Here is a 25,229-nt window from a genome sequence, read left to right as displayed (position 1 = left end):
CACCCACAAGCTGTGTGGCATCACCGTAATTTTTCCATTGTAATACATCGATACTCTGGATTTTTCGTGGTTGTGAAAATTTGGAAACTGCTAAAGTATGCATTGCTGTGAATTATTCATAACTCGTTGCTACTTTCGGGTGTCATTTTGGGCATGTGAAAACACGTTGTTTCGAATATTCCGATGTTGAAAGTGTGATTATTTCCAAATGTATAGTATTATTTTCACACTCAATTTTCCGATTACACTTGCCACATTTTATTTCATCAATAATAAGTCCTGTAATTTGTTTTTTCTGTTCCTACGAGATTATAATGTTAGCCTAATTGCGATATAGCTTTGAGTCAAAGATCACTGAGTCTCTATTCGTCAATTTTCACCAGTATCGTGGTTTCAAAATTGGCCTGTTCACAGGCAACTGAATCATTCAATTATTATTAAACTTTTTCGTTTTTCTTCGTGACTAGGAACATCGTAGTAGTATTACAGTACTCGTATCGCTTTCATTTTTGGAATGATTTCATTTCATGCGCTTAGGCATAAAATTTTGTCACTCGAATACTCAAAATTGCGTTCTATATTCTGAATTCGTTTTTTCATGAATGAGGAAAATGTCTTGAGGAACAGAGGCGCAAGTTTTAGTTGATTTGAAAGGTAGGATATTCATAGGAATAAATGAGCTCTTTGACTAATATTTACGATTTTTATTTTATACAAAACATGTGGTACAAAATAATAATAATACAAATTAAAATTAAGTATGCTGCTTATATAAATATATGTACAAGATACTCTTTATAACGCAAAATTTTGTAAATTTTGTTTCTTAAAAATTTGATTCAGCCCTATACGTTATTAGTGCATATAAATTCATCTTTGACCTGTTTCGAACGGGGCCAAATTAAATATTCTTACAGGGAATAATACGTAATAAATTAATAATGCCAATGTACAGATTTGGAAATTTACATAGGTTTTTGCCATAACTTTGCTCAAAACTTTGTTTCATTTACATTTTTTTTCCTCACATTCGTAGAAGGAGACGCCAATTCGAAATGCTTATGACTAGAGCGACTAAAACTGCAGGCGCATTCAGAGCACTGCAACCAGAGTCGTCTCTTAACGCGTCGCAGTTGGTTTCGTTGGCTTCCGGAAGTGCTGTGAAATTGGGAAACATTTGGATATCTGCTGGCTGGAAGAAGTAAGAACATTGTGAAGAATTAGGACTTGAAAATGACATTCTTTTCATCTTTGATAATCTTTTATCCTTGGACCACTTACCACTGCTAGTTTATCGTCTCTTTTTCTACAAAACGTCATGTGCCTTCCGTGATAAAGACTTTGTTCGATGGATCTAGCCAGGAGTTCCTCCGTCCAAGGAAGGGCGAGCATGTGTTCTGCTAATGTACGTCCTGAAAATAATTTGCTGTTTATTGCAATTGTATGTATAAATACATTGACGCGTATGTTCTCACATTGCGGTTAGAATGAATTCAGTTACCTCGAAACTCTTCCGGATTCTCGATTACCAGTCTGGCAAAGATATTATCTTCGTCGCGTTCCTCAGTGTAACCTGCCATGTCTCTCAGGACCATTTCTGCTTCCTTCATCATCTCCATATTGATTTCTCCACTGGGTCTTGCGAGGGGATAAATTGGCTGTTGTTGAGTTATCGTTGGTAATGTAACAGTGTCGGTTCTATAATAATAAAATTTCACAATCAATAATCATTGGCGAAGTTATGTTCGACCTCTAAAAGATACCGAATCAATCTTTACTCAACTACAGAAATAACTGTTACAGTGTTTTTTTCCTCACCCGGTGGTTAAAAATAGTTTTTCCAAATGATCGAACGTGATTCCTCTAAAACTGTGGACGCCCAGAGTCTTGAAGAGGTCCTTGACGGGTGTCATGCTGTAACAAGCCGCCAAAGGCGTCCTTGGATAATGGACCACGAAGGCCAGGCACATTTCTTGAGTTGCCGCGTAGCCACCCATCGTTGGACGAGCCCTGTCCAAAGTTCCGTAGACACACTCGGCTACCAGCTCGTCACCCGGAAGAACTTTTACTTCATTTTCCAACGTGTGCGACTGCTGGTAGTTGAAATCAAAGTGATTGTCCTGCACGATCCTGGGCAGCTCCTTCCCCTGTCGAATGTGTTTCAAACCCAGACGCCTTCCGGCAAGGTGAGAGTGAAGAACAACCGAGATTATGTTGATCCCGTCCTCAGGGAACATCTGGAACATTAATAGGGTTATTCTTTATACGACGAAGGGTTCCACGATAAGGAAATATTTTATCCTTTAAGGGATAATTATTTGATCTGGAACTTGGTAGATGTTGAGGTCAATTGGTTTCTACAGGTCTTTATACTCTGTGGATTCTGAATGGTGATGTTATACCAAAACCGAGCACAGAGAGTTCCGTTACATTGTTCTAGTCATGATTAAACTGTTAATGCGAACCTAGAAAAGTGTGTGCCAAGTATAAGAATCGAGGTGTTTGACTGTTCTTCTAATCATCAGTTGTGACTTAATTTGCTGTAATGTTTTTAACAGCAACAAGTCGGATGAGAGTTTAAAAGATTGGTTTGAATATGGAAAGAAAACTAAAGAGGCCGAATGTTGGTTGGTCTCACCTTTTTTGTGCAGTGAGGCGTGCAGTAGCCGGCTGTTGCGTATTCCTTTTGTCGCGGAGGCACCATATGAAGGGGACTGACTGCGACACCAGTCACAAGTATCCCCGCCTCCTGAGGCCTGAGGTTAGGAGTCAAGTGCAGCGTGATTCCGCTGCTATCCACGACTTCCTTTAGTCCCGGATTGTTGTAATGTACTTCTAGCATGTAATAGGAGCGATCGTTGTGCTCGGCGATGGGTATTCCAACATGTTCCGGAAACCACTCGCCTGAAACATTTGGGAAAAGTCGTTTAGCGCGAAAAGAGTAGGTATACCTTAATAACACAAACTTCGTTGAACGCGGGGTTAACGTCCTGCTGTATAAAAACTGCAAGTGCTTCGTATCAACGAACACAAGTCGGGGTTGTCTCAAAAGGGAACTAATAATCAATAACGAAGAAGCGGGGGGGTTCCATTGTCTTCGGACAAAGTCAGGCGAGGGGGTCTCGGTTCGAGTGAATATAAAAGGACTTGGCACAGCCAAGAATAATAACCAATCATCAATTGAAGAGTTTAGATTTACTGATTGAACAACGGCCCGCAGCTTATTTGTACGGTCAAATTTGATCCTCCGGTTTTTCGATCGATCGCTTTGTTGGCTCGCGTTTCGGTAGATCGCCTGGCTGGACACCCGTTAGACCGGCTTCTGCGAAAGACACATGATTCGTATACGATTACCCCACCTTTGCTGCCGCGGGCCCAAGCGACAACTGGCTGTAGACAGGAGTCCCATTCTCTGGGCATTGTGGGACTGTAGCAGGCTGCACCGGCAATTCTTGCGTGTTCACCAAGGATTGGTGCCACCGATGCGCACTCGTAAAGGATTATGTGGTGTACGAGGGCCTCGTTTGCCTTCTCAACTAGCGGCGTGTACTGAAACAGGAGGATCGATATTCTTTAATTCCAATGCAATTGAGACCATGGTGTGGATTTGTTTTTTTCGAACCAATTATCCATAGGCAATGGGGGGAGGGGGGGGGGGGGGGGGGGATGCAAATTTTTTCAGGAAGTTTTTGAAAATCAATTTACAGTCGAGGTACGTAACGGTCTGACATCTTTCACGAGAGAAGTTCATTTGAATTCCAGCGTCGTTCTACTTAACATGACATCCGCTCGCAGTGCGATGCCCGTGAAATACGTAAGGTCTGTGACCACGAATTGGATTCACGTTTTATTCCGTGTTACCGAGACTGGTAGATAAATTTAGATTGTGTTTTTCAGACAAGACTCATACATGTTCATGAATGAAAAATCATTCGATGTAAGTGCGTTGCGTATTTTTGTTTGTAGCACTCGTTTATCAATGTGTACCGTAAGTAGGTATGTACTCACATTTTCGATCTACTTGTTCAAACGGTATACTGTAGTGTCCTCTTTGTATTGTTGCTTTTTGTTTTTTCATAAATTATATACCAATTGTAATTGTCTTGAATATCTGATACTCACTCCAATCATGTGATGCTTTCCGCCTAGCGGTGGGGCCTTGAAGATTTTGCACCAGTAAACGGTGTCCAGATTACTCGATACGGTGAACTGAAAGATATATTCAGATTATAGAAGCAGATTTTTTTTTGAATATGGAAAAGTATAGCAATTGTTCAGTAGTCAAAGGTAATTACTATCGTCTCTTTCGAAAATTCAGACTCTATCAATGGCCTGTGTTCAAAAGACACTCTTATTTTTATTTCCATTGCTCCGTGTTATTGTATATGCGAAAAATGTATATTCACGCTTCATGAATCATGTAATGATAATAATGTAATAAATTTCTTAAAACGTATAAGAACTGAATGAAAAAAAGTTATCATCAAGGAAGAAACAAGTTGTTTTCATATTTATGAAGAAAATTCACCAAGTCAGTGCAGCACTTGATTTTCTTTCCAAAAAGACGTTGACGAAATAGAGGTTTGTCGATTAAAGAAATATTGCACACGCAGAAAAAGTGAAATCCGCAGTTTTGTCCCTCGACGGGTGGTCGTAGCGTGCAAAATACTGGTGGATAAAAATTTTTTCTATCAGCAATCGCATTTTGATTGTTCGACTCGCGTCTCGGATCATTAATCGTGCGAAGATGGGTCTGCGAGGGAGAGAAGATTGGTTCCTTCCTCGATATCAGAACGGATTCCTTGTAGGCTATTTGAATTTTTTTTATTGAACTTAATTTTTTTTACCGTTAGCCACAGTTATTATTTTTCCACAGCGAGATCGATGGCGGATCGTATAAGCTACGTATCCGCATATCAGAGTCGAGTATGAGTTACCCGAAATTTGCTTGACATCTGTTCGATCATCTATTCAAAGTTTATCTCCGAAATTAAGGATCTCATCAATCCAGCTGCATAGAATCTATTTTGTTTCCGGCTCTTTAGCGACGTCTCATTTTGCTATGGGTATTGAAAAATATGTGAAAAACTCACTTGGTTCAATTTGATGTCCCACTGCCTGATTCCAGGCGTTGAAATATCCGGCGGTGGGTGGGGAGCCGGGGCCCTAAGGCGCAGGGCCCGACCTCCGCGCTTCTCGCCATGTCCAGCGGGGTTGTTTAGTTCTGGGTCAGTTTCGTGCAGGGCCCAAAGCACGTGTATCGTATCTCCCTGGAAATAAATTCATCGATCAAATGTCATTCCGATAACGAGATATCAGGAGGGGTTAATTTATTACATGTCCGTTTATCAAACTGTGGATGAAAAGTAGAGAATCAGTGACAATTTCGTTTTTTTCTTTTCGAACTTGCTATTAATCGATTTAGCTCAAAGTTATGAAATTTCATCTTAATGTATCGCGATGTATGTACGTTAACGTTAGAATTTTTATAATAAATTTTTCTCCTTCAATATTTGACGCGAAATGTGCAATGAATTCGTCTATGACCGATAAAAAGCTAGCAATGCGCGGCGAGAAGCTCGTTTAACGAATTACCCGGCGTTCGCTTTGAAAGAGATCGAAGAATTCGTCGGACCCGCGGATTAGAAATGTTTTAATGGGCCAGCTCCGGTCGCCCTTTGCTCGCCCTCCTCTTGAAACACCGGTTCGCCAGAAACCGATCCACGGTTCGAGCATACATTTGTGTATGTATAGGTGTACAGGTACGTAGAAGTAGGCGTGTTGTTCTTCTGTAGTTACGGGAGGCCCCGCTGAGGCAAAGGGTGCCGGCATGCTAAATGCCTCCGCGGGAATTGCTTGAAATAAGGCCCAAATGCGGGGTGAGCATAAATCAGCAGCTGAAGTTGTTAACGATTTCGGACCGCCAAGTTTTTTGGCCTGCACGTATCGGTATAAATATACACGTATGTGTACCTACGCCTGTAAACGTATACACGTGTTTCAACTTCTCGTGTAAAGATTCTCATTTTCGGCCTGTGGCGCGGGGAAAATTTATAGTATTCTTCAGGATCGTATATGCATATTTTAAATACCTATATGCATTTGTATAATGTACGTCCGGACGTTATGTGTACGGCTATTTATGCAGGCTGCAGACAAATTACGCATCCGAAGAATTAAAATCATCTGGCCAACGTAGACCACCCACTGAGTATGTTCATCTTTAAGAATAAAATTTTACTGCAGCATAATTAAACTAAGTGGTTTGGTTAATCGATTGCAATGATGATCAGCTACGAAGTTGAATCATGTTCGTACGTTTAGTTCTGGTATTGAATTTTGTGGAAACGTTTCAGTCATGAAAAACGTGCAAACTTTGGTCCTCTTTAGCTTTTTCAAGTAAAGCACCTTGAGAATTCGTTCGACCTTTTCGCGCCAAGGTGTATATTATATAGGTATGTACTATGTTATACATAGAGGAAGTTTTTTTCTACCCCTGAAAAATACTCACGGTCAACTGATGGTCATGGGGATCACAAGTATGCCATCTTCTTGAAAATGTGACTGTAGTGTGGGTGTCGTTTTGGGACCCTCCGAGGATTTCAACGTCCTGAGAAAGATCGGTGACAGGTGCAGCATTCCTCTCCTCTATTCCGTGGGAGTCCTGAAACGACGTGTACATTACAGGGTAGTCAAAGATCGAAGAACGGAAGTAATAACGAAAAGATTTGTTTTCATAATTATACGCGGCTCTATTTATATTCTACGTACACGTACAGCGTACCGCGAAGCATAATCAAAACTCTTTTATCACTGTAAATATGAATTGAATCATGTGATTTAACGGGGCGATGATGTCCTGCCCTTTTGGGTCTGCAGACCCCGTTCAATAGTGCGCGCGAAGCGCTTTCACACCATATACTACACACGTCGATTGCGAGTGCAGATGCGAGAGCAACAGGGTCGGTAAGACGTCAAGCGCCACTTGAGAAACGGACCCGCAGGCGTTTGGGTCCGTTGGGTACGCTTTGCGGGGCCCGTTGAGCCTACAAGCTGCCAGGCAGCAGCAGGAGCGAACGTTCGCTCAACCTAACCCTCGAAGGGAAGTAGCCTTCCTGCACGTAATGAATCCAAATAATTACTACCTGCGTTGGGATCTACAGCCGCCAGTCTATCATCGGGCCCACTTACTCATTCAAATTGAGGTGCTTCTGCTCCTCCGTCTCACTTCTTTCCTCTCTCTTTCTCAGCTCTTCCTCTTACGATTAGCTGCTCAGGCGAGAGACACGCTGCTGCATGCAGGTCGTCGTATCATTGACCGTCTAAGGTTTCATTCAGAAGCAACGTTCCACGTGAGATATGATCCGACGTGAATTGAGTGCTCGTTACTTTTTAATTACCGTTGCAATCCGAAGGACGAAAGCGTCGCATCTGATCGACGAGTTCTCGGCGCGGGGTGCGTTGTTAACGAGAGGTAAATTCAATTTTAAACCCCGTGTGAGAAACATCGGGACAGACGCAATATTGCATTTTTGATCTTAGCTTCGAGATACAATTCAGAATTTAATGGTATTATAGTTTCGTTCTCACGGAAATCGTTTTATACAAATAAGAGCGTTCCGAGAGCCTCGTTTAAATCTGATGAAAAATATCATATTTTTTCTTTCTACCGGAAGTGTTTTTGCCAAGCTGTTTTTTGCTCGGGGATGAGAACAGAGTCGAACTCGTTACTGCACGATTTTTTTTTCACCCATCAATGCATTCTTATTGTACAAATTTTTGTTTCAACATGTTTTTAGTTCCATTTTTGCTTCCTTTGACGAGAGAAAATCTCATCGTATTACCAACGAGAGAGAAAGACTTACGACAGAAGCTAAAACCTCGGTCAGTGATACGAGAAACTCTGTAAGAAATCTCCCGCGAGTGTAAGTACAAGAGAAAGTTCACATAAATGACACTAATAAAAACGGCATAATTACCGTCGAGTTTATTATCGTCGGCCATCCGCAGTTATTATGCACTTTTTTCGAGCTCAGGTCATTACGAACCCCGGAGTTTTTCGAGGGGTTCTCTGTATCGTTTCTTCGAATTCCATGATTGGTCGGATGAAAATCCAACCAACTGATATTCGCGAAACGCGGGCAAGACGTGCAGGGTAATCGCGATACGGTATACGCCACGCGTGTCGATTTAACCGTCGAACATTATTCTTCCATTAGAAGTTATCAGCCGAGTGTATATTGTGTGTATCGGAATAGGTGCATCCGCAGTCAGTGAGAGAAGATCGTTAGCCCGGAGAATGGCGGCGCAGATCTAGAACTCGAGGAATCATAAATCAAACCCTCGATGCTCAGCATCCGCGTAACGAAGCGCTTGAATTTTGTATGGATAAAAATTAAGTCCCCGCCGACCGGACGGCTCGTTAATCATTTTGGAATAATCTAAATAAATCTAACCCTCGATCAAGACGATGATCTTTCTATCAGCCTATCAGCCTATCGGCCTATTCCACTCTCGAAACCGGATTTGACGCATCGCATTTCCAGTAATGAGATATCCAAGAGAGTCCAACCATCCGCTGTACGCACAAGGTGTGTAATCGTCTTCTTACGTGTATGAATATTCGTTAGGGACATGAACTCGTCCTGAGATACCGGTATGTAGTATATATAATGGTGCAGCACCCGCTGAAGACAGGAAACTCTGGTAACCCAACCGTAACTTTACATCCGTCAAATTAATCTCTGCATCAGCGTCTCCTGGATCTCTGAGCCTGTATTATAATTTAATTCTCCGTGTAGAAATAGAGGCCAGTTTTATAAAATAGTTTTCATATATAACGCGTGCGTGTGTTTGGGTTGACGGTAATGTTTTCATACCCGTTTATTTTTTTTTTTATTTTTATTCATCTTCACCGAGTTACGGTTACACTTAATTGGTCAATTTTAGGCGGCTTCGCGGCGAGAGTTCGGCTTCGTTATGCAATTAGGATAGCCGAGGAGCCATGTGAATGCGAGTGAATGATTTTTATCTTGGGGCGGGAGTTTTTCTCATATGTATATATATATATAGGTAGCTCCTCGATTATTGCTTCAGTTCATATTTCTCGTCGTTCTGTTCTCTTATACTATTCTCTATACTATATTACATATGTCATACATATACGGTCTATTAAGTGAGTAGGAAGCGTTTTGGATTCGACGAGTGTACGACAGTGCTTAACGAAGTCAAAGATCGAACAACCTCTCGAAGCTAGTAAGCGTATAAAACTCAAACGAGCCGACAGGGTATTTATTTTTCAGGAATAGTCTTTTTCCCACGTATAGGTAATGTAGTACACCTATATACCCTAGAGCAGATCGACACGCCCGAGTATAATCCACACACGTCTCGGGGCGAATGGAATTAAAGAAACCTGAGTGAAATTCTTGGGACATTCTGAGGCATTCAGGTCCCGGACACGGAGTGTCTCACCGCGTCAGCTCCTGTGGGAATACACACGAGTTTAGTCCGGAGTCCGCGGCGGGTCTGCTCTTTACACAAGGGTTGAGAGTCCCCTAAAGCAGTACAAACTCCAGGTTCCCATGAGACATGAGAAAGAAGAAAAATAAGGGAAATTTTCCCGCCGAGGATGTATCGGTCGGTTCTTTTCGGACGTCTGCTCCCGGTAGCCAGGTGCTGCCTGAGGCCCCTCATTCCCCCTCTCTCCCTCCTTCTCTCTCCATCTTTATCCCGTGCGTTCTTAGCACCTGGTGAGAGGAGTTGGCCTACCTACGTCGGGACGGCATCTGGAGTCCCGAGGGGTTACAGGGGTTGCGAGTCTTATGGACTGAGAGGCTGGGGGCCTAAGGAGATTCTTGCGGGGCCCAGCGTTTGCACAATGCCGTGCAGGTACTGGTTTTCTCAGCTTTATGCCGAAATTGCGGGAAATCGTGACGCGGAGTTATTAAACTCCGCCCGGAAGAACGAGCGGCAAATAAATTCCGGGGTAATTTTATAAACCCAACGACATGAGATCGTTCAACCGTAGGTTTCAGTTATACCGCAGCGCTCTGTTTTGTAAGTTTATGGTTATGGAAGTTATAACAACTCCCGCCGCCGCTTGCTGCTCTGTTTGGGCCAGTCGTTTTGGTATTTGGTATGAAAAATTCAACGCATTCGAGGTTTTCTCATCCGCAGGCCGCTCTCCCTCATTAGTGACCATTAAAATGAACTACAGTTGATGGTAGTGGGTTTGATTTGACCGAATGCCGCCAGCCTTTGTACTCGCTCTGACTTTTTTTTTTCTTTCTACCTTTATTTTATTCTCTCAGTCTTAACAAATTATTCCAAGAAGTATACGGCTGTAATCCGTTTGACAAAATAAACCACGAATATTAAACTTCACGTTCTATATTTTAGGATTATATTCTTTAATGTGTAAAATGTTCTCGAGGCAGAGTATAAAAATGAATTCTCTCACAGTGCAGCAGTACCAATGAAGCTATCAAGGCCCGGGTTTATGGATACCTATAACTTGTAATCGTGGACAGCATTAGAGCTCCGAAAGGTCCTTTAGATGTATATGTATATGTATACGCACTTAAGCAGTTAAAAGAGAAACTCAAGGAAAAAACAGAGAGGGACTTTGATTGGTCTTCGATAATATTTGACATCTGCGAAAAGTGATTTGGCCGAATTTCTTGCTTCTTGTTCTCATTATTTTTCACAATAATGTAACGAGGAGAAAATAAAAAATTTATTCATTACTCGGTTATCGATCGTCAAAAACACTCGGCAGTTAAAAAATTTTTATTTCTATTCGAATTGTTGTTATTTCATTCTTCTATTTCTCGTGGGAAATAAAGGAGCTCCAGCGCAGCCGGTTTGTAAGAGATCAGTTAAATTCGCATCAGCCGTAAACTCTTCGCCGTTTATTAAGGAGGCAATTTGACGCAACGTGTAAAGTTGCCGCGGCATGATAATAAACATTTTAAACAAGTCCAAAGAGAGGAAAGGAAGAAAATAAAATAATCGACCAACGCGTAATAACCGAATGTTGCGTTGGTCCGAATATCGAGTTCTCTATATTGAAACAATGTTAGTCTGGAGTGGTTCATGTGTCGAGATTGCATGCCGCTAATTGCCGCCCAGGAAACTAAACGCGAATAAATTTTGAACCCGGTTTACTCAATTCAAAGGCAGCTACCAATTATTGTCAGCTAAATCGAAAGCTGGACAAATTAGCAGCGTTATCAGATTTAACCGTGTAACGTATATCTTGTTATAACTAGTATTTAACGATTTACTTCGTAACGGAATAATTTATTTATTTACATGGATTACGCTGTTATTTTGCTTTGCTACGTTATAATCGATCTTGACGTCCATTTTACGACGGAATGCCGATCGGACAAAAGACTTTAACAATTGAATTATATTATTTTATCAAATAGCGATGACAAACGGGTTCTCTTGATAAATAATTTAGTTACGTACGTGAAATTGCAGCACGTATGTACGTCGCATGTTAGTCCCATACTGCACACGCGTTGAATTATGCGAAAGGACATTACATGCCGTTGCTGGTATGCTAATGAGCCTCGCTCGCTCTACTCCTCTGCCTCCCGATTACCATTTTATTAATTTCTTGCTCCTTTCTCTCCTTCAACGTCTCAACAGGTTGTCGATAAAACAATCACCCGTCTTACCGTATCGCTATATTATTATACCTGCGGCGTCGATCAGCCCGCGTGGATTTCTTTGACGCGTTATTAGGCCTCGTTTCCAGACATTCGTTAGCAAAGACGACGATCACGATCGTCCTGCGGTCTCTGGTAACAGGCTGCAGGTTTCTTCCCTCCCGATGAAGAACTCACCGTTCATCCCCACTTACTACACTGTCTACTCTTCTTCGATTTATTTCCCAACCGCACGACTCGCTCCAAACGATTTCTCTGTACCAACGTATGTATACATATATGTAACTCGAATTCAGGCTTTCGCTCATTTTCGCACGAGTGGGGAGGGGGCAAATCAGTCCCGACCGAGAGGAGGACTCAGAACGTCTTTTCTTCCTTCATCCGTTCATCCGTCCGTCCGTCTTTCTTCCTTCGCAGCTTCGGTTAAAAATTTGCACCGGCTGCCCCGACGGGGGGCCGCGATGTCTGGAGGCCTTGACTGTCGGCCACGGGAGCACGCCGCACCAGAGCCAAGGCCTCTACTCGGTAATAACTCGCCGCGAGGAACCAGCCCTGCATGCACCAGGCTACACCGGGGCATGGCCTGATCGAATCGATTAACCCGACCCGACGCGGCCCAAGGAAACCTAGACGAGCTCAACCTGCCGCAGGAGGACGCGTCTCGAACTTAGAAACAGGGAATTCCCGTTGACGATTTCATTAACGGAACTCTCGTATCCGATTGGTACACATTTATCGGGGGCCGTTTTATGCAACTGATCACCGCGTTATTTAGACAATTTTTGCGACCTAAGCAGGGGGATTATGCTGTTTTGGATAGCTTTTCAGTGTCCAAAGTATTTTCATTTCATTTTGAGTTTTGATGAGAATTATTTTTCCAATTTTTCTCGACCTAAGGACGACGGTCATCCTGTTAGTGGACAGTATTCGAGTCTCTAAATTATTTCATTTGGTTTAGAGACACCATTTATGCGGGCTTAGGCAGTTTTGGTTTTAATTATTTTTCATATTTTTTCAACTAATAAAAACGGTTACGATGTTCGGGACAGTTTTCGAGATTTGAAACCATTTTTATTTTTGATTTAGAGACACAATTGCATCGCTGCCACCTACGGCCTCAATTTTACATCAATTTTTAGATCATCGGCTTACAACCACCGCGGGATAAATGGATTTTTGGTCATAAAATTTGACGGTTTTTATTAGAACGAATCGATCTAGGAGCACGGAAACGGTCTCTATGATCTGAAATATTCGGAGACTGAAATCAGTCGGTTAATTTCAGTCGCAAGTCGATTCAGTTCTTCGCAATTTTAATTCAATGCAATTCTTATCGTCTGCTCGAAAACCGTTGCCGGATAAAAGGAATTTGGGAACAGGAATAATTCCCGCGGTGTGGTAGCACCGAGTTTCAAATTTTTCGGTTCTGTGAGTTTCGATTCGCAACAAGTCAGAGGTGAAAAAATAACGTAATTTCGTTGGGGCTCGATCAATGTTGGCATGAGAAATTCGACCCATTATTTACCAGCTCCAGTCGACTGAGTTCGGATAACGTAGCTACTGGTGGTCTTGAAAATATCGTATCTACACTTCGTCACACAAAAATCAGAATAATTGTAAATTGGGGAAAAAAAATTCCAATCCAGATTTCAAGTCATCTAGATCTTGAATCGGGGTGCAAATATTTAAGAACCTTCTTAACACTCATCGTTATTCTGTCTTTCCGCACAGTCCATGAGCATAAAAATTTTCAAAAAGATTATGGAGGTATGGAAGCAACGAAATGTGCCATTTTGAAATAATGTTCAATCAAGCTTTTCATACGTTTTGCAAAGACACACATGGGATTGTAACTTTGCAATCCATCATTTGGTGGAAAAAAATCAAAACTAATGCAATCAAGCTAACAGCTGACCATTGACCGTGTTTTTTTGCGTGTGAATTGTAGAACAGATGTATTATTGATTATGTTTAACTAATTTTTGTGACATGAGTAATTTGAAAGCCCGAGAATCACGATTTTCATCCATTAAAAATAAAAACTTTGGTTATTTGGTGATAAAATGGCGCCGAAAAGGAGACTCTGACGTCATGAAACATTTTCCAGTAGGTATATATACACGTCTTTGGCACATCGTTCTGCCTCAACGTAAGATATCCTCCGATTGTTTTCTTCGTTCACCTGTGCTTTCCGATGGCTATCAATTCGCTTGTTCGACAATTTGCGTGTGTATGTGCTCGTCGGAGAGCTTGCTTCGGGTTAGATTTTGTAATTCCGATCGGGGTAGAACCTGACACAGCGAGAACCGAAGACCTCCTCCACCTTAGCTGGAAGAATAACTCTGGACCGGACCGGAGAGCGGCGAGTGGTAGGTATAAGGTAGGTAGGTAGGTAGGTAGGTAGGTAGGTACCTTCCTACGTGAATTTATCACGATCTTATCTCACGAGTCGAAGCATGTTCCTTAATTTTCGGATCTCTTTTCTTTTTCCACGAAGAAACGAGATAGGGGGTTATTTTTCTCCTCCACAGGACAGAGCTGGAAGGATACCTTGTGTCTAACTATCCTTACCTTGGATCCGACTCGGTTTGTTCGGTGTAGGTTTTCGTTTTAAAGCAGCTATTATGTATATACATTGATTTATTCCTTCTTTCATTATCCTGTAAATACAAAGATTGAATATAATCCTGCCGATATTTGCAACCGAATATCGAATATATTATTACAGACTATCGAGTAAACTTGTCGTTGATGATTATCTTCTGGGATGTTTACTCGGACTTTATAGGGACACTGTAGATCCACACCTGTTGCTCGCATAATAGTTAACGAACTCTCGGACGGTGAACTCGCGCCGGAGGGACTGCGGACGATCGGTTAGGAGCGTGTAAAAACCGCGGATTCCTAAATCCCGTGAGCGTATTTGCCAGATCCTTTTTTGGTCTGATCATTATTTTACTGCGAGAGCTGAAGAGCAGGTCTGGTAACACTTGCAGGAAGATTGCGTAACGAGCTTTGCTTCGGAACGGGAATAAGATATCAATGGAGATCGAGTTCTGCGTAACGAGTTCTCTCTTTTAAATCCTCGGTTAATTTATATTGGCTGATTAATTCGCGGCCATTACGGACGCTGTTCACTTGTGCGTTACGTCGCGGGGTTGTAGCTGCAGACTTGCGGCAGCCTTGCATCAAGCTCTGCTATTTATTGCTCTAAGTCAGGTTCTCTTGGTGGACCGGCGTTTAACGGCGACGGGCATTTATATGGAAGTACTATCTTAATTTATAGTATCCTAGCCAGGGCTTCGGCTAGCTATATAGATGGTTTATAGTGTGGACGGTGCGCGCGGCGCGTTAATCGTCAGGTAGCGGATAGACCCGAAGATTAATGTAATCAAAGGTATATCAGCCCTCAATAACGCCCAGGGATAAAATTGGAATGGAAATAAATTTAATTAGGATTAGGAATTCGAAGAACTCGAAACAGGTTCCTCGGCCAGAATTAGTCGACCTTCTGGTCGGACCCCTCGAGTCTGTATGGCCGACGGTTCTTGTAACCTTTTCGTTCTTTTTCTCACCCGCGTCCGTCCGAAAATCCCAATTAAAAATGGTCAATTCTTATCTTTGCCGCAGCACCGGTAGTTAGGGAACCCTTCAGACGTTATTATATCTAACAATAAGCTCGTTGGATATTTCGTTTTTCTTTTACTTGCAGGGTTCATCTTTAAATAATGGATTGAAAATTTCATCTTTTATCTAGAATAGTTGATTTCTGAGAAAGGTCAGTAATATTCTTGTCGTTAATAATCGGCCAAGTAGCTTATACCGAAGTTATAAAATCGCGGAAACCTCGAGGCTTATAATTTACTTCCGAGTAAAGAAAATTCTGCCGCGATGATCTCGCCGCGTAATATAGCCGTGAAATCTTTTTTCTCACAACTTCACTTGGTACCGCTCGAATTCGAGTTTATCCGGTTTGCAGAGAAGGAACGCGATCATTGTTCGCTTCGACGGTGTGGAGGGTCGGGGATTTAATGGCGGTGCGAATCCCTCCGGGAGGTGAAAATCACAAGTAAACGAAGATTCGATAAGCGAACAATTCAATCGCTAGATAAACTTTCACCGTTTGTCGAACGTCGCGGCGCGCGACGATCTTCATTAGGGACGGATACAACCGGTGCCGTTTTTCACCCTGATGGTCGCTGGTGGCTTCCTTCGGGACGACTCAATTACGTCACCGAATATGGTACTTCGTTAGGCTGCTGCGGAATTGCAGAATCGTGCAGCAGTAAAGTCCGATCGGCGAACGCCGGCGTCAGGTGTTTCCTTCGAACGGTACACACACTCACAATCAACTTCGGTTTCTTTGTCGTCGATCTTCGAGGCATTTTATTTAGGGATGGTATGTTTATAGCTATACACGCGATGCGGGAGCACCGCTTGCGGCGAAACGGCGTACCGCGTGTACGCTTATTCCATTCTGGATCCCATATTGCGAATTAACTCTAGTTTTCGCACTTCTTTTAAGATCGAGTAATCGCTCTACTGCACTTTTCGCTATTTCTTTACTCGCCTCGAATCGCTGTCTCAATTTTGCTGATGTTACAATTATCCATTTACAGAAAGAAAACCGAACGTATGTGAGACCCTTTGGTACAGTAAACCAACTTGTAATTAACTCGGCACGCCTGAAACTAATCTTGTATGGTAACCCATCATTTGTCGGATCTATAATTGTTACCTTATTCACAGACTGCAGCGGTATAACCTACGACATCGCACTTGAATTTTTTTTTACACCAATTTCAACTGGCTTTCTACCAATTATCAACACACGATATATGCATATGTTTACTGAGATATACATATATAGGATGAATTGTCTATGTATGTGTAATCTTAGAGAATGATCTTGTTCTCGGTGTAGTTCAACGTGCCTGAGGCGAATCGAGAGCGATAAGTAGAATACTGTTATTTATTATATCATCTTCGTTTTTCCGTCTAACGTCATTCGCTATTTTCATCCACTAGACTAAAAACTAAAAATATCCTTTATCCACGCGGGTTTTTCTTCGCGTAATACAATTATACGCGAGTGTAGAGAAGTGAAGAGAATTTTTTAGTACCGTATTATAGTCCTAGGGCGACGGACCGTGGTACTGGACCTTTTTATCGTCGGGTGCATAAGAACGTCCGACGATGTTTCATGCCGTGTCAGTTTAGCGTCAGGAATGAGCCGTGCCCGAGTTTGGTGAAACGATCCAAAGTCTCGCGGACTAACGATCCGCGTTTAGTCCGATATTTGAAGAAAAAAAACTGAGCTAATATTATTCTCAGTAATGTCTAATGGTTTAAATTTATTCCGAAATGGAAACTGACCGGTGACCGTTTTTATCCATCAATGTAGCAACTGGTTTCTCAGGCAATTGCAGAGTTTGCAAGTCGAGTTATTAAACGCGATCCTGTACGTTGACTTAGGCGGGTGATTCAAAGGCAAATTTCGAAGGCTGATTAATTTTTACCTAGGAGAGGAAGCCAGTAAGACTGGAAGCTGCGGGATTCCACATTGTATAGTTGACAGATTTTTTCATCAGGTGAGTCACTGTAAGTTCTCAACTTCGTTGTAGCAGCAATTAGAGTTCACATTTCTTTGACAGACTCGAGTCGGCTAGAAAGTCATAAAAATTACGACACGTATAGTCGAGAGTCTGTTGGAACTAGACGTTGGGATTTAGCACTCTTTTTGTGAGACTCAGTTCTAACGTGATCCATGATACTGCGATTTCCGCCAAGCCGCAAGGCGTTTCCTTTCTCACGTCCAACGACCGCGATCTGCAGCTTGCATGCATGCATCCAAGCTCGAGCATTATTCTTTCCTGTTATCCAATTAAAACTGATCTCTGATTCCTTGTCGGAGAGAGGAAAGAGGGGGAAAAAAAATAAATAAAGGAAAAAACTTTTTTGTTTGTTCCGTCCATGTTTTTTTCTTATTCCTTTGTCAACCAGTGACGGAAGGTGGATGGGTCCGCGCACTGCACGCCGAGTGAACTAAAAGAAGAATCCTCTCTCTGAGTGCCTACCTGAATGGACGAGAAGGAATGTTTCGTCGAATAAGACGAAGACAGGTGACAGCCATGCCAGGCTTCGGTGTTCGTGCACGCATCCGATAAACGGGATATCCTAACGTAGTGTACGTCTGTTGAGGGGAGCTGTGACGTCACGGTATTCGATTAACCAGGTATATATAGTCCTTATACACATCGGACACCGAAAGGAGCAGCAGCGTGTAACTCTCTAGATCGGATCGATTCTATCGTGTTGTCAGATTGACGTGTGAAAACGTTAAAACGAGAGGGATTTTCCGGATACAGATGATTATCACCGGGTTTCGAGGGTGGATGACCTGCGATCGGGTGCCTTTAGAGGGTTGCTGCTTTCTCGACTGATTACTATCTTCGGTATTTAAAATTTCATCGCTTTCCTTCTGCCCGGCTGCAACCCCTAATGAATGGCGGAGTTGCACCCGTCGCGTTAACTGATCGCAGTAACAATAGGAATTGCGGGAAAATCGGAGTGGAATATCGGTCACTGTCAAACAGGACTTGAAATTTTTATTTGTTAGAGTTTTTTGCGAGCAGATATTTTACAGCCCGAAGCTCGGTTTCTTCTTCGACCAATTACGAGTCGATGATCGATACCTTCTTTTCCTCCGCCTTTATCTTCCGGCTTCTCTTCTTCTCTCTTTACATTCGTCTTCTTCTTCTTCTTCTGCGAAATGTTATTCGCTTAACTAGCCCGGTCAATAAACAAGACGCCCAATCACTCGCGGTCTTTTACCGAGAGCCCAGGAGCGCATCTCCATCCCAGAGAGTTCGGTCTGAAATGGCTTTATCATCATCAATGGACCCAATTAACAAACCTCGTTATTACAATCAATCGACCGATCTTACGGAGTCTCTAATGACTCGTCTTTTCTTCATTTCCACTTCGATCCCCCGCGTTTCTCCCGCCCTTTGTGACCGTAGGTTTTTCTTCTCGGATGTTTGCTGGTTTAATTTCTTTCTCTCTATCTCTCTCTCTCTTTTAATTTCTTCCAATTTCTTTACATATCGTCCCTCTTTTGTTTCGCCCGGCTTCTCGCTCACGCCGTACTGCGAACTTAAGTTCTTCTTTCTTCTTCCCCCGTAAGCCCCGAATCCTTTCTTAATCTTCGTTTAACTCCTGCGCGTTCCTTCTCGTTTCATTCTTTATTTGCCCTTTTTATACCGCTGTCACACAGGACTACCACCGAGTGAGACAGGTCCGGTTCATCTAGCCGGCAACCTGGCTGTAGAAAAAGATTCGTGTGTTCCTTAATCAACGACTCTTGGGACAATTTATATTACTCAAGTGCAGGGACAATCGTGAAGCCATTCCTTTTGTGCCGTCAGTTTCCAGGTTTCGGGAGTTTTTTTTTTTGATTCTTCTCCTTTTTCCCAACTGCAACGTTGGTGATTTTCGTTTCGCGCGAAATTCAGTATTTATGACGTTTTCATTACGATACCTATATGCTTATATGTATTATAATAACCTCAGCCAAACAATTAAACCGATAATATGTAACCATTGCAAAATAAACTCACCAATAAATTGATACTTTGACTATCGTCGTCGATCCAGGCGAGTAGAATGTCCGCGCCTTTCATGTGGCTCTTCTCGTTGAAGCCGATGCCAACGTAGCCTAGAGTCCTGGCTGTGACCCTGAAGGTCACGACGTCTTCGTCGTTTGGATCCCATTCCAAAAGGACGAGACCACCATCGTCGAGATTCTCCCGACGGGTGAATCTCGGCTTTTTCGCCGAGCGTTTAGTTCTGGTGGCGTTAGTCGTTTTGGCGAATCCGCTCGTCGCTGACTCTTTATCCTTAATCGTTTTCCGTAACTTGGTATCCTTGCCAGCCGAAGGGTTGTACTTCTTTGGAACGCGGTCGCCAAGTGCCTTTGGCTTCCGCTTCAACGATGGATTTCCAGGACCTTCAATCCCTGAAGGATCTTCGGGCTGCTCGAGGACCTCGATCTCCAGGTTCAAGTCCTCGTCATCATCCTCCTGCACGACGATGTTCGTCTCCTCGTTGTTTGTGGAAGTTCCTTGGAAGGCGTTCATATCCGAATCCTCGGCGAGGTCCATGTCGACGGTCTCGTCGTACGCAGGTGGGAGGACGTCGAGGGCTGAGACCGGGCCAAATTGGATCTCCGGTAAAAATTCCTGGCTCGATTCCCAGGCTTCGAGTTGCTCCTGTTTCTTAGTCGCCTTAATCAGCTCGAAATCCTCGTTGGCACCGGCGGATTCTTCGGCCGCATTTTCGGCTGCCAAACCGTCGTCCTTTTTCAGTAGGACTTTTTTATTCTTCCCTTTGTACTTCGCATCCCAGTCCTGATCCATCAGGGCCTCTAATCTCTCCGTTGTTTCCTTTTCCAGGATCTCGTAGTGCTTCGGGTCCATGTTCTCCTCTTGATCGTTCTGAAAATTCAGCCCGTCGTCCTTCTCTATGAAAACATTCCCTCCTGCTTTTTGCCCACTTTTGTCCTCCAGACCCGGCTGCTCCCATCCTTCGTCTACTTCCAATCTCTGCTTCTTGAAGTTTCCAAACTTATAAAAGGTCTCTTCATCCGCCACGTGACCCGAGACCAAAGCGCTTCTTTTGTTCCGGACTCTGGCCAGGTTCTTTACGTGAGTTTTTTCGTACACGATCGTTTTCATCGTCTCGTCCATGTGCTGGACGTACAGGTCGAGCAAGTCGCACTGGACCACCCAACATAATCCCAGGAAGAGGATCACTCGTGACAGTTGCATGTCGAGTCCTCGATACGCTGAACGTCTTTGGGCAAATTGAAACTATCTTATCAAAACATTGGTCCCTCTCACAACGGTTCAGATTCTCATCTTCTAATCCTCCAGTCCAACTCTGATCAGTAATTCAACACCTGCCGAATACCACTGTTGTTCACTTATTATTGTTTATTAATTATTTTGTAATAAAAATTATCTGACACGATTTACAATGAGGTAACGTTCACTTCCTAAAACTTCCTACACTACGTCTTGACATGATTAACTTTACAAAACTTGACTATACAGAGTGCAATCTATTTGATATTGTTTAAACTCTACTGAACACTGAAAATAAGATTCTTTATTTGCAGTTGTTCTCACTTCACTTGTGTCGACGTACACGTGACATTGGCATTCAACAAACTTGCGTTAAGACGTGCAAATTATAATAGGTAGGTAGCTATATGAACTAGCCAAATCGCGACTCGGCCCGGATATTCATTTGAACAAAAAACACCGAAGAATTTATAAATTTTATTTCACCAGATAAGAAAAGTGCCTGCGTCTGTTTTGTCAGAGTTTATCACTGATTCTCACTTGGTTAACATCTTCAACTCTCCTCTGCATGTTGCACGCTCGACAGCTCTGCTGGTACTGCTTTGGACACGCGATCGCCCCTGCCGATGCTTTGCAGCTGCTTTATACCTGCTGTCTCCCTGCGGGCCCCAAAGTCTGACGCAGGGGAAAGTCCATGAAAGGCCCCCTTCGCTTTGGGCCAATAGCAGGCAGGCTTTAAAGCATCACGTTGGAACGAGAGAGTCCTATGCTTACAAAGTGACGGAACTGACAAACCGCCACTACGCGTTTTCAGCCAGTGTTGCCAATTTTTTGATTTAATCATCAGGTGCACGTTTGAAAATTTTCAAACTATCGAACGCTCGGAGCGTTTTTGATTTTCGTATTTTATTATCCCTGGTAATTTTATTTCCATTTAGAGCTGCTTTCAAAGTTGAACCATTTGGTTTTGATAGTTTTAAACGTTTTGACGGACCTTGAATTCACAGACCACGAATCGGATTGACAGTCATTGAATTACAGCTGCGAGTGATTATGCACTTCCTCAATTCAATCATCTATTCAGTCCAACACCTTCTAGCTTGATCAAGGAAACTCATACCAATCGGTTCACAAGCATTTCGGTCATTCCTTAAAAAGACAACGGACACAAGCTTTTTTTCATCGGTTTACATTTGCTGTAAATTTTTGTCGGTCCTCGATTCAGAATTTTAAGTAATGATTTGAGATTTTTTAACAGCGGAAATAAGGACGTATTGGCAGTAAAAACTGATACATTCTGTACTCAGTAATTCACAGATATCTCGTCAAATCCAAGTAAAATTTTCTCCAACACTGTCATGAATTCGTCCGATGTTGAAGCGGGAAATTTCGATTTCAATGCGACAACACCTGCGGGTAATAGCGTCGACGTGGTGGGTCGTCCGCGTGCATAATACCCCCATTTCTAGGCTAGACGATGTTCAGCCCACCCCATTTCAACCGATTACTCTCACCTTCTATTTCTACGTCCGATTACGTGTTGCTTCAACGTTGTACGTACGCCCCCCATTAAGGATGCGATTTTGGTTGAGATTGATTTTTCATGACCGTGAATATTATTCGGGGTGAGTGTGACGTTGAAGTTGAACGTCTGCGTTTAACTATGACGTCATGCGATAGCGTGCCCGCACGTAAAGGGTAACAATAAGAGGGGCCAAGTGCTCGTGTTTCGAGATTTTCAAACTATCCGTTCAAGAATGCTTCTTAGGTTGTTATTTTACAAAAATTTTGAAATAATTCACGGGGGTAATATACACCTAAAGCAATGAAATGCGGGAAAAAGTTTTTTGTTACATGGATTAACTTTCGAAATACAACGATTCTTAACTTTTACGAGTTTTTTTTTCGGAAGCCTTGGAGTCGTCGTTCGCGTAAAAAAATTAATTAACATGAAAGGTTTTACGGTAATAAATTAAATCCATAATTTTTTTCACAAGGATCCGTGAATAGAATCTTTAGATAAAAAATCTAATACATCAAATGTCATTTTCTTGCATCTCAGGAAGGCTGAAGGGCGTTATCGAGTTCCGAAACTCTGAGCCCGCGTTTTTATGATCTAAGAAATATTTCCGAACGGATAGTTTGAAAATCTCAAAGCAGGGGGCGTTTGGCCCGTATTAACCAGGGATAGCCTTTGTCTGTGTAAAATTACAAATGCGAGATGCATATTTACGCGGATGAACATCCATTTGAATGAATAAACACGAGGAAAATGTAAACGACGCAGTTTGTCGATAGAAATTCAGATCAAATCTGCACACATTCATCCTTTGGCGAAGGTTAGAATAGAACTCTCTGCAGAAGTGCACTACGGGTCTAAGGTGGCTCGTTGGTTGAATTATTTACTGCAACGAGCCGATATAAAAAGGTGGCCTTGCGTGTAGCAAGTCAATGGATTCGTCCGCTCATTCATTCGATCGACTACTCAGACTATTACCTGCACTGCCTGCCTTCCCAGTGTAGTAAAATATTAGTATACGCTTTGAAAATAACAATCTTCTTCCGAGCTAAACTGCGCAGCGCGGATTATTCCGAGGCTTTCGCCAGTCTTGCAAGCTCCTCGGTTATGCGTATATGTATGTAATACCTTTATTATACCACAAGGGGAAAATTAAATGAGCTGTGGGAAAGATTTAACGATCACATGCGGTGTAGAATATATCTACTTATATTATGTTCACGCGAATCGTCCGATAAGTCTTCAAATTCTTCTAACCGCGTCGTATGAATTATCGCTTTACGTTGTGCATCGCCACGCATTGAGATGGGAAACACGCTTTTCCGAGGTTTTTAATTCTAACCACAAATTGGACGATTGAGCGGAAATAACAGACTGCAGTCTCACTCTTCGATAGCTGGAGCGTAGAACCGCGGCGATGATGAATCGTCTATTCGCAGGATGTATGATCAATGCCCCTCCCTCTCCGAGAATAATTGTTTCCTGGATAAAATTAAACGGCCAACTATATTAAGTATACCACAAGACGGCACGTGGCCGAAGAATTGATCGAGGGTAAAAGCAGATGCCGAGGAAAAGCAGGTGCGATGTACAACCAGCAGGTGGATATTGGTGACTTCTCGTTGCAGGCACTGCGACAGGTGCATGGATGGTGTCAACGAGTCCGTTACAACTTGGCTTCAAGAAATTAGGAAACGATACGTAAGTGCGTGAGCCGTTTTTTTCGCTTCTGCTAGAATTTGTAATCATCGTAAACAGTCTGGACTGACATGGAACTGTCATCCTTAGTCTGTACGGTAAGACAAATATTGTAGATCTTACATTTCCTGTGGCGAATATAATTTGGGAAACACTTGTTTCGAGTTAAATATACGGCAGATGTGGCACGATTTACAAATTAAAAAATTGATAATTATAAAAGCAAAATAGTACCTGAGAGTGACGATATGCTTAGGAAGATTAATTGAACAGAATTGACTTAGATTTAAGTCGAAAAAAGTGGGGTCTAGATATTTAAACGCAGGAGATGTAAAATCTCTAATACTTGAACTTGAACTTGAACTTGAACTTCAACATGCAGACGTCGGGATTCCCGATCCTGGGCGATGAGGTCGCGAGGCCGGAGTTCGACTTGGTAGATATTTGGGAGTGTCTTCGAGGACGGTTCGAGAGGAGCAAAACGATCTCGACGATACGATACGGTGTTTCTGGTAAAGCCCGCGCAATGAATAATCTCGCCCCATGAATACCAAGGAGTAAAATAGGCGCAGGGTTAAGCAGTCCTCGAGGTGTTTCTCATGCCGTCGATGTTCCCGACAAATCGTCGCTCGCGCGGTGTACTAAATCTTTCGGTGATCACAACTTACGTGCGTGCAGCCCGGGTCCTCCTCCTCCTCCTCTTCTCCTCTTCTTCCACCTTCACCTCGCTACCATAATGCCACACGCAAGCCACGCTTGACGCGAGTGGAGGATCGGTACCGAGAATCTCAACCTCTTATTTGACACTTTGACATTCAGGGTACAGACGCATTATCGAGTGCATTCAACTGCAGCGTCCGCCTCAAAGACCAAATAAAACCACTCATGATGGCCCTAAAGCACCGGATATCGTAATTCTGGAAGCACCGGGATATTTATTACAGAAACGAAGCTGCCGAGCTGTGTTTCTCCAATCGATGCTTCAAACGGTCTCGACCACGTCACCGCGAATGTGGGAAGTCCAGTCGTTAGATGTGGCGATTGGAATAGCATAATTGATTATCCGGAAGGCAGTGTCTCGTGGATTGCACCTCATTAGCCGAGGGTTAGGCCTTCTGGCCTAACAACCGATCCTCCGCGCTTTGCTAATCGTTAAATTAGCGCGCTGTATGACGCAGAAGGGTTTCATTCTTCCATGCTTTGGTCACTCGATCACTTCGCCTTATTGCAGAACCATCGAACTTAACTACAGACCAACGCTAAGGCAAGGTTTTACTTATACTTCTGTACCGGAGTTCGTGATTTGGTTTACAATTTTCTTTAGTCTTGAGGCTCTGTCTTGACTCGCTGTATCGGTTCGTTGAATTGGTATTCGATTCTTGTTGCGAATTCCCGTACGAGAAAAATATTTTTATACATTAGTATATTCATAACTTATGTTATATGCCGCGTTGTATCTTTGCAGCA

At 42.8% G+C, this 25,229-nt stretch overlaps 1 protein-coding gene across 1 annotated transcript; it reads right to left on the bottom strand.

Annotated features, from left to right (window-relative positions):
- Positions 1–981: 981 nt before the first annotated feature.
- On the bottom strand, positions 982–20,906 carry LOC124415955 (MOXD1 homolog 1). Its single transcript, XM_046896709.1, has 10 exons — positions 19,301–20,906; positions 6,512–6,664; positions 5,094–5,270; positions 4,123–4,209; positions 3,360–3,549; positions 2,639–2,904; positions 1,819–2,237; positions 1,502–1,698; positions 1,282–1,412; positions 982–1,192 (listed from the first exon to the last, which is right to left on the bottom strand). The coding sequence occupies exons 1-10, from the start codon at positions 20,507–20,509 to the stop codon at positions 1,025–1,027; spliced, it is 2,997 nt and encodes a 998-aa protein (XP_046752665.1). The 5' UTR covers positions 20,510–20,906; the 3' UTR covers positions 982–1,024.
- Positions 20,907–25,229: the final 4,323 nt, after the last annotated feature.

The sequence above is a fragment of the Diprion similis genome, chromosome 2, assembly GCF_021155765.1.
Source record: "Diprion similis isolate iyDipSimi1 chromosome 2, iyDipSimi1.1, whole genome shotgun sequence".
NCBI lineage: Eukaryota > Metazoa > Arthropoda > Insecta > Hymenoptera > Diprionidae > Diprion > Diprion similis.
This window is presented reverse-complemented; position numbering and strand designations above follow the sequence as displayed.